At 33.1% G+C, this 9,788-nt stretch overlaps 1 protein-coding gene across 1 annotated transcript; it reads left to right on the top strand.

The window, feature by feature from the left end:
• Window positions 1-731: 731 nt before the first annotated feature.
• Window positions 732-1,419, top strand: LOC105116549 (major allergen Pru ar 1-like). Its single transcript, XM_011013958.1, has 2 exons — window positions 732-938; window positions 1,150-1,419. The coding sequence occupies exons 1-2, from the start codon at window positions 732-734 to the stop codon at window positions 1,417-1,419; spliced, it is 477 nt and encodes a 158-aa protein (XP_011012260.1).
• The last annotated feature ends 8,369 nt before the right edge of the window (window positions 1,420-9,788 follow it).

The raw sequence follows: 9,788 nt of genomic DNA, 5'->3' as shown, positions 1-9,788 counted from the left end.
TTTATAAAGAATGGTTAAGCAATAGTATAACCATCATTATTAGGTAAATATTCAACTCATAGTTGGATTTTTTATGAATCTAAACGCTGAATAAAAATTATGAGATAAACCACTAATACTCTCCACTTACTCTACTCTAGAATTGAGTTTATTCATCATAATTAAAATGTATAAAGACATTAATCCATATCTGATGTAATTATGTATGAGTAGTATGTTGAGGTGATGGAGTGCTAACTGATCTAGTGTTTTGCTGGTGTTAATTACATGAGCAATTAAAAAGCGAAACCCTGCAGGCCTGTTGTTTTGAATAAGCCAAGCTTCCCCGTCGGTAACTTTTGGCAGGTTTTAGCAGTACACAGGTGGCGCAGCTACTTGAATAGATCCGTAATTTTGTTGTTTTCAATCTGAACTAATTAGATGATTGAGGAAAGCATGGTGGTAATTAAGAGTAAGGACACCATTTAGAATCATAATTATTCTTTTCAAATTTATTTTTAATCTAGTTAAGCTCCAAGTCTTTCATGGTTCGGCATCTAAAACAGAAAGAGATGTTAAATCGAATCTGTCAAACAAGAAAAGCTGTGGACTGTTATCTATAAATAGCAAATCAAGTTCTACCATTTCTCCATCCCAAACATTAATCTTCAAACTCAAGCTTCTCGACATTTATCTTCACATTTAATTCTTGTTCATTTGACCATTTCAAACTCCGGCAGATATACGTTGTCATGGGAGTTTTCACTTACGAATCAGAGGCTTCTACTGTGATCCCGCCAGCCAGGCTGTTCAAGGCCCTTTTCGTTGATGCCGCTGAAGTCATGCCCAAAGCCCTGCCACAGGCTATTAAAAGCATTGTTACTCTTGAAGGAGATGGAGGCCCTGGAACCATCAGGCAAACTTATTTTGGCGATGGTCAGTACGTAGCTTCACTAGTAGTCTGATACGTGATTTCCATAACAGTCACAATCCATCATTTTGATTAGAGTGGTTTCACTCTTGCTCCTCCTAGTAAACAAAAATGAGCTGAAAAACTAACAATATGGATTTGCATTTTGAACTTTTGACCAAGGTCGAGTCTTACATACATATGAACTAATTAAGGAACTATGCATGCTTGTTGACTCCTCAGGTAGCCTATCTTTCAAGGAGAGGACTGATGCTATTGACAAGGAGAGTTTGTCATATGCGTACACTGTGTTCGAAGGTGCTGTCTTGGCAAACACATATGAAAAAATCTTCAACGAATCGAAGATTGAAGCCTCCCCTGACGGAGGATCGGTGTGCAAGACCAGCACCACATACTACACTGTTGGCAATGCGGACGCAAAAGCAGATGAAATTAAGGATGGACAAGAAAAGCAAATGGGATTATTCAAGGCCATTGAAGCCTACCTGTTGGCAAATCCTGATGCTTAAATGTGCGTTCTCTGAAGCTGCTCTTGACGTTTGTTGTAGAGTTCCTGAAGCTGCAAAATGATAATAAAGAATCCGAGTTGAGTTCTTCGGTCTTTAATTTTCAATAATATTAAAAATATATGGTGTATTGTTTGCAAGAAGATAATTGAAAATCCTCACGAGAAAGAAGTGTTTACTTGCAAATGATTTAGTGGACATTCTTCAATTTGGCATCTTACTAATTACATAATCATCGGGGAGATGTTTGTTAATATTGTTGCTTCAGCAGTACACCAACTTTAAAAGAGAACATATATAGCCCTCGAAAAATTACGTTGGAATCGTCCTGTGTCCAAAAATGAACGAAGATCACAGAAAAGAGCTTTCATGAACAAGGTTACTCCTATGTCGAAAAATAAATAAATGAATGAATGAATAAATCGACTTATCATAAATAATTGTCCAATAATATTTTATATTATTTTTCTTATAGTAGTAATAAATATTATGTATAAATATATGTTTAAGACCATTTTTCAGAGCGGTATAAAGAGTGTTAGAAAGAAAAATATCATTATAAAATTTCTTATATTTGCTTGTACAGCCCAATTAAATATAATCATTATATTATTATTATTATTATTATAAATGGAGTCAGAAAACATCGAAGCTTTTATATTTAAAGCATATTTAAACTTGTTATATTTTATTGAGTTTATTGTATTGAGTTGTGCTATGAAATTTAATAAATCAAACTGTGATGAATTATTGAGATATATTTTTTCATGACTTACATTGATACCAAACACCCATGATGAAGTGTTTGTTATTGTAGAATTTTTAGAGCTTGTCTCCTAGGTGTAGATGCTGTGTCAAATCTACTTTAGCTTTTCATTCAATTTGTTGTGATCTGCAAGGAGTTGAATGATAAATTTATCTTTTAAAAGTGATAAAAAAAAAGATTTTGTATATAATTATAAAATTATAATTATAAAATTCAGGAGATACCATCTAATATTACGATTATTAGAAAATTTATGGTGTGTGAGAGTCTAAATAATTGACTAGTTATGTAATGGGAAAACACATTACTCATAATACAACCTATTTAAGGTAGGCTGTATTATTATTTGATTATTTTCTTGGGTTAAGTTTCTATTTGTTGGTCTCTTTTAAAGTTCAAAACACATTTTTTCTAGTGAGAAAGTCTCTATCTTATTGGATTAATTTTTAATCATTTTAAAGGTCTCACTCTTAGATATAACTAAGGCCTAGCATTTCTCATGACAAAATAATTGTTATGGTTGTTTTTTGGTATTTTGATCCCTAATAAATAATTATAAACTAATTACAATATTCATTTTTGCATTTAGAAAAATTTAAAAAATATCTTTTAGAAAATATGCATGAAAAACTTTTAAGATTTGGTCGTCCGCATGAAAATCAAACAATTTTTTTTTAAATGAAGATTTATTTTTGAATTTTTGGATTGTTTTTAAATTTTGTTTTGGTTCTTGATTTTTTGGAGGAAACTAGGATTTAAAACCTGTTTGGGAATGTGATTGTGGTTTTTGTTTTAAGTGTTTTCCGTGGCGAGATGCATCAAAATGATGTTTTTTTTATTTTTTAAAAATTATTTTTGAGATCAACGCATAAAAATGATTCAAAACACACAAAAAATTAATTTTTAGCAAAAAAAATTAATTGTTTTAGGAACACGGTGATTAGTACTTAAAAGTGCATTCTCTAGATATAAAGACTTGCTTAATACCTGTCCTCATCATGGTTTTGAAACATGGAGATTGGTTTCACAATTTTATGAAGGGTTAACACCTAAAGATAGACAAATGGTAGAATTGATGTGCAATGGAACTTTTGAAAATAAAGACCCTAATGAAGCAATGGACTAAATGCATTTGCTAGCTAAAAATGCTCAAAATTAGGACACCACAGGTACTTGTGAGGCACTAGGTAAAACCCAACCTCATGTATCTAATGGAGGCATGTATAGCCTTAGGGAAGATCATGACCTCCAAGCTAAATTAGCATCTTTAGCTAGAAAAGTTGAGGCACTAGAATTAAAAAAGAGTGGTTAATTAAAATCTGTTCAAGAAATTGTGTGTCAAATTTGTGAAACCAATGAACACTCAACCAATGATTGTCCCACGTTGCCTTCTTTTAAGGAATATCTCCATGAACAAGCCAATGCTTTAAATAATTTCCAAAGACCAAGTCATAACCCGTACTCACAAACGTACAACCCTGGTTGGAGAAATCACCGAAATTTCAGTTGGAAGAATGGTAACAATAATGCACAAACTTAACAGCCACCATTTCAAACACAACATAATTTTTAAAATTCTCATCGATATGCACCTCCTTATATTCCCCCTCCTAAAAGAAATCTTGAGGAAACATTACATGCATTCATTGAAAAGCAAGAGACAATCAACACTCAAAATGCTCAAACCATGGCTGATTTGAAAGATACTCTTGCAAAGTTCACATCTGCTCTCAGTTTTCAGGAGAAAGGTAAGTTTCCATCTCAACCACAGCAAAATCCCAAAGGGCAATACAATTCAAGTACAAGTACTTCCAGAAGCCAACATCTGGATCAAGTCAAATCAGTCACTACTCTTCGAAGTGGTAAGGTTCTTAAAAAACACATTCTTGAACCTTGTGAGAAAGAAGGTGAGTTAGTCTTCAAGGGTAAGGAAATGGTTGAACCTGATCATTGCAAAGAAGAGAGTGATTCCCCATCAGCACTTCCATTTCCTCATATCATGACCAAACAAAGAAAAGTCAATCACAATTCTGAAATCTTTGAAACTTTCAAACAGGTAAGGATTAATATGCCTTTGCTAGATGCTATTAAACAGGTACCATCCTATGCTAAATTTTTGAAAGATCTATGCACTGTAAAGAGAAAATTAAATGTGAAAAAGAAAGCCTTCTTAGCCGAACAAGTAAGTGCTATTCTTCAGAATAATAATGCTTTGAAATATAAAGACCCTGGTTGTCCTATAATTTCTTGCTTTATTGGAGAACATAAAATTGATAGAGCTTTACTTGATCTTGGAGCTAGTGTGAATTTACTTCCATATTCGGTTTTTCAAAGTCTCAATCTAGGTGAGTTAAAACCTACTTCTGTTACTCTTTTACTTGCTGATAGATCTATAAAAATGCCTAGAGGAATAGTTGAAGATGTGTTAGTACAAGTTGATAGATTCATCTTTCCTGTGGATTTTATTATCTTGGATACACAACCTGTTGAAGCATGCAATTCAATTCCTATTATTTTAGGATGTCCATTTCTTGCAACTTCTAATGCATTGAATAATTGTAGGAATGGAGTGATGAAGTTATCTTTTGGAAACATGACATTAAAAACGAATGTTTTTAACATTTGCAAGCAACCTGGAGATGATAATGATTTACAAGAAGTAAATTTTATTGAAAAAATAATTTACGATTAATTTGAAAATTCTTCCAATGAAACTGAGTTTAATGAATCTGAAGATTTGCAAATGGTTTGTTTTCAGGAAGAATCAAAGGCAAATATTTGGAGACCAAAAATTGAGGAATTACCACCACGATCAATTGGGTCCATACCTTCAAGTGTTCAACCACCAAAACTCGATTTGAAGCCATTGCCATGTAATCTCAAATACTCATTTTTGGGAGAAAATGAAACTTTTTCGGTAATAATTTATTCCAAACTTAATGCTCATCAAGAAGGTAAGTTATTACAAACTCTGAAAATGCACAAAAATGCATTAGGATGGACCATAGCTGACATAAAAGGAATTGGTCCTTTGATTTGCACACACAAGATTTATTTGGAGGAAAATGCTAAACCATCTAGAGAAATGCAACGAAGGCTTAATCCTAATATGAAAGAAGTAGTGAGGAATGAAGTCATTAAACTTCTAGATAATGGAATCATTTATCCTATTTCTAATAGCAAATGGGTAAGTTCTACCCATGTTGTACCTAAAAAGTTTGGAGTTACTGTGATAACAAATGAGAAAAATGAGTTAATTCCAACGAGGACTATTACTGGTTGGCGCATGTGCATTGACTATAGGAAACTTAATTCAATGACTAGAAAAGATCACTTTCCTTTACCTTTCATGGATCAAATTCTAGAAAGAGTTGCAGGTCATGAATTTTATTATTTTCTAGATGGTTATTCAAGTTACAACCAAATTGAAATTGCATTTGAATATCAAGAGAAAACTACTTTCACATGTCCATTTGGTACATTTGCATACCGAAGGATGCTTTTTGGATTATGTAATGCACCAGCCACGTTGCAAAGATGCATGCTTAGCATATTTAGTGATATGATTGAATGTTTTCTTGAGATTTTTATGGATGATTTTTCTGTTTTTTGTGATTCATTTGATAATTGTTTAACTAATTTGAAAAAGGTTTTGAACAGGTGTGAAGAGAAGAATCTTGTGTTGAATTGGGAAAAATGTAATTTTATGGTAACAAACAGCATTGTACTTGGTCACATTGTTTCATCAACAGGAATTGAGGTTGATAAATCTAAAATTGAGTTAATTGCCAACTTGTCAACACCAAAATCTGTTAAAAATGTTAGATCATTTTTAGGAAATGCTAGTTTTTATAGAAGGTTTATCAAAGATTTTAGTATAATATCTAAGTCATTGTGTAACCTTCTAATAAAGGATAATGTTTTTGAATAGACTGAATATTGTGAAGAAGCCTTTGTTAAACTTAAAAACCTGCTTACATCTACTCTTGTCATTCAACCTCCTGATTGGTCATTACCGTTTGAAATAATGTGTGATGCTAGTGATTATGTCATGAGTGCTGTTTTAGGACAAAAAAAACCCTATATGATTTACTATGCAAGTAAAACTTTAAATAGTGCTCAAATAAATTACACAACCACTGAAAAGGAATTACTTGCTGTAGTATTTGCATGTGAAAAATTCAGATCTTATCTTGTTGGCTCACCTGTTATTGTTTTTAGCGATCATGCAGCGTTGAAATATCTTCTTTCTAAGAAGGATTCTAAAGCTAGATTGGTGCGGTGGATTTTGTTACTTCAAGAATTTGATATCACAATCAAGGATAAGAAAGGCACCGAAAATGTTATCACGGATCATTTGTCAAGATTGACAACTGATTTGAAATCTGACATCACACCAATCGATGACTACTTTCCTGATGAATCTTTACTTTCTATCACTACAATGCCTTGGTTTGCTAATATTGTTAATTTTCTTGTTTCAGGACATTGCCAGCGCATTGGGCCACCCAAGACAAAAGAAAGTTCTTGAACGAAGTGAAGAACTTTTATTGGGATGACCCTTATTTATTCAAATATTGTCCTGATCAAATATTTCAAAGATGCATTCCCGACAATGAGGTAAGTAATGTCATTAAATTTTGTCATTCTGAGGCATGTGGGGGTCATTTTTCGTAAAAAAAAATAGTCATAAAAATCTTACAATGTGGATTTTATTGGCCCACCATATTCAAGGACACACATGTATTTTGAAAATCTTGTGAAAATTGTCAAAAGTTAGGATCTCTTTCAAAACGTCACATGATGCCTTTAAGCACTATTCTTGTCATTGAAATCTTTAACTGTTGGGGTATAGATTTTATGGGTTCATTTCCTCCATTATTTGGTTTTGTGTACATATTAGTCGCAGTAAACTATGTTTCAAAATGGATAGAAGCAATTCCAAGTTGTAACAACGATCATAAAACAGTCATTAAGTTTTTGAAAGAAAACATTTTGAGTCGATTTGGAATCCCTCGGGCCATGATAAGTGATGGTGGAACACATTTCTGTAACAAGCCATTTGAGTCTTTAGTGAAGAAATATGAAATCACACACAAAGTTGCCACCCCTTATCACCCCCAGACAAATGGACAAGTAGAACTTGCTAATAGGGAGATCAAACAAATCTTGGAAAAAACAGTGAACCCTAATCAAAAGAAATAGTCTTTAAGACTTAATGATGCACTTTGGGCCTATCAAACTGCTTTTAAAACATCATTAGGTATGTCACCTTATAGGTTGATTTATGGAAAACCTTGTCATTTGCCTGTGGAACTTGAATACAAAGCTTATTAGGCTATTAAAGCTTTCAATTCAAACCTGGATGATGCTAGTCAACTGCGTAAGTTACAAATAAATGAGCTTGAAGAAATAAGAAATGATGCATATGAGAATTCAAAAATTCATAAAGCAAGAATCAAAGACTTTCATGATAAAAGAATCTTGAGAAAAACATTTGATGTTGGTCAAAAAGTTTGCTTTATAATTCTCGACTCCATTTATTTCCTGGAAAGCTAAGATCAAGATGGAGTGGTCCATTTGTTGTGAAACATGTATATCCTTATGGGGCCTTTGATATTGAGAATCCAAAGAATGGTAATGTTTTCAAGGTCAATGGACATCGTTTGAAAGCTTACTTTGATAATTTTTCTAGTGAAAATGAATCCATTGGTTTGAATGATCTTGTATATAAAGGTTGATTATTTTGTTTTTCTCATATTTTTTTTTGTGTTTCTTCTTGGTGTGACTTTTGTTTTGCTAGTCTTTCTCTAACCCCGGTCAAATGGCGGATAACGGTACTCCGTGACTCTTAAGTCGGTTCTTTTAGTTTCCTATGATAATTGATATCTCTGTATATATTTGTTCAATTCCTTGTTCCTTTTCTTTTCTTTACATCTCTTCTATACTTCTCTTTAAAAACAAAAAAAAAACAAACAAACAAAAATGGACACCATTCTTGAAAAATTGAGGTATTTTCCTACTCTGCCTCAGAATGCAATTACAAAAATTTAGCATGCTAGGTGTGAAAGATTGAGGTTGTTAATGAACCATGGAATTCTTGAAGATATTCACTGGATAATTGAAGCAAAGATCCGATTATCAAGTGAGTCTTCCAACTCTTTTATTTCATACATGCCTGGGACAAGTAAAAGCACTTTTGCAAATAAACGTCGTGAAAAACGACTAAAAGTCTGTCATCGATGTGCCAGATGGACTTGTAATACAAAATTTCGTTCTTTAGGAATGGTATCTATAAACCGTGAAGATAAAATACAATTCATTAAGGATGACCTAAGTAAGGAGTCTTTAGATAATCTTCTATTAACTCTTGAGACACATCCTAGTGGAGATGTGCATCGTGCAATTCATGATTTATGGCCTCATTTTCATAAAAAACATGATCGACTTAGTCTTGAGAATTTGACTAAAAAAGACCCTGTTTACCAGTTTTTAAGAAAACTAGATGGGAAGCCTATCCCCGACCTATAGAGGGCGTTTAAGTCATTCTTGGACGTAAAACCAAGGGAAAGCTATGAGCCACAATCACAACTGCTTGTACATACATATTTGTTTATATATATATATATAATAAAAAAAATAAAAAAATAAAAGATAGAGAGAGAGAGTGAGACTTCAGCTAGCCTACATATAGGTGGTATGCTTTGTATTTTCAATTTCTCATCTATAAAATCTTCTCTTCCTTTCCATCATTTCTACTCAACCCATTCATTCAGCATATATAAAAGTGTGTAGAAATGGCAAGTTCCTCTGTTCCTAAAATAAAAACTATTTGTGTTTTTGGTGGATCTAGTCCTGGGAAAGAAAAAGAGTTTTTAGAATCAGCAAATCATCTTGGTTGGGTACTAGCTGAGAGAAAGATTCATTTAGTGTATGGGGGAGGTAGTCTTGGGTTAATGGGGGTTGTTTCAATAGCTGCATTTGTAGGAGGCAATCAAGTTTTGGGGGTTGTCCCCAAGGCTTTAGTCGAAGGGGACATCATTGGAAAAACAATTGGAGAGGAATTATAGGTCTCCACAATGTCTGATACAATGAATACAATGTTTAACCATGTTGATGCCTTCATTGCCTTACCAGGTGGTCTGGGTACATTGGAAGAGATCTTTCATATTTCCTCTAGGGCCCAACTGAACATTCACCATAAACCTATAGGTTTGTTAAATGTTAAATGTTTTTATGATAATTTGTTGTCTTTTCTTGATTAAGATGTGGAACAGGAATTTCTAACATCTTCGGCACGACAAATCATAATCTCTGCTGCCATTGCTGAACAATTGATTAACCAACTACAATCTTTCATCCCTGTAATTGATCCCTCTATGAGTCAACTCAATTGGTCAAACATGAAACGCCGTAAAAAGCTTAAATTGGATTTGAGCCTTAGTTTGTGAAAAATTATGTCTTTTGGTTTTATTAATAACATAATATTTGTGTTTTGTTGTTTCTTATATTTGTTTGTGTGTTTCAGGTTTGTCAATAGTCGCTATTTCAAGTGATATCTTCTACACTCTATCTTTTTGTTTAGAACATTGAGGACAATGTCTCG

Source organism: Populus euphratica, unplaced genomic scaffold (assembly GCF_000495115.2).
Source record: "Populus euphratica unplaced genomic scaffold, PopEup_1.0 scaffold977.1, whole genome shotgun sequence".
NCBI classification, from domain to species: domain Eukaryota; kingdom Viridiplantae; phylum Streptophyta; class Magnoliopsida; order Malpighiales; family Salicaceae; genus Populus; species Populus euphratica.
This window is presented reverse-complemented; position numbering and strand designations above follow the sequence as displayed.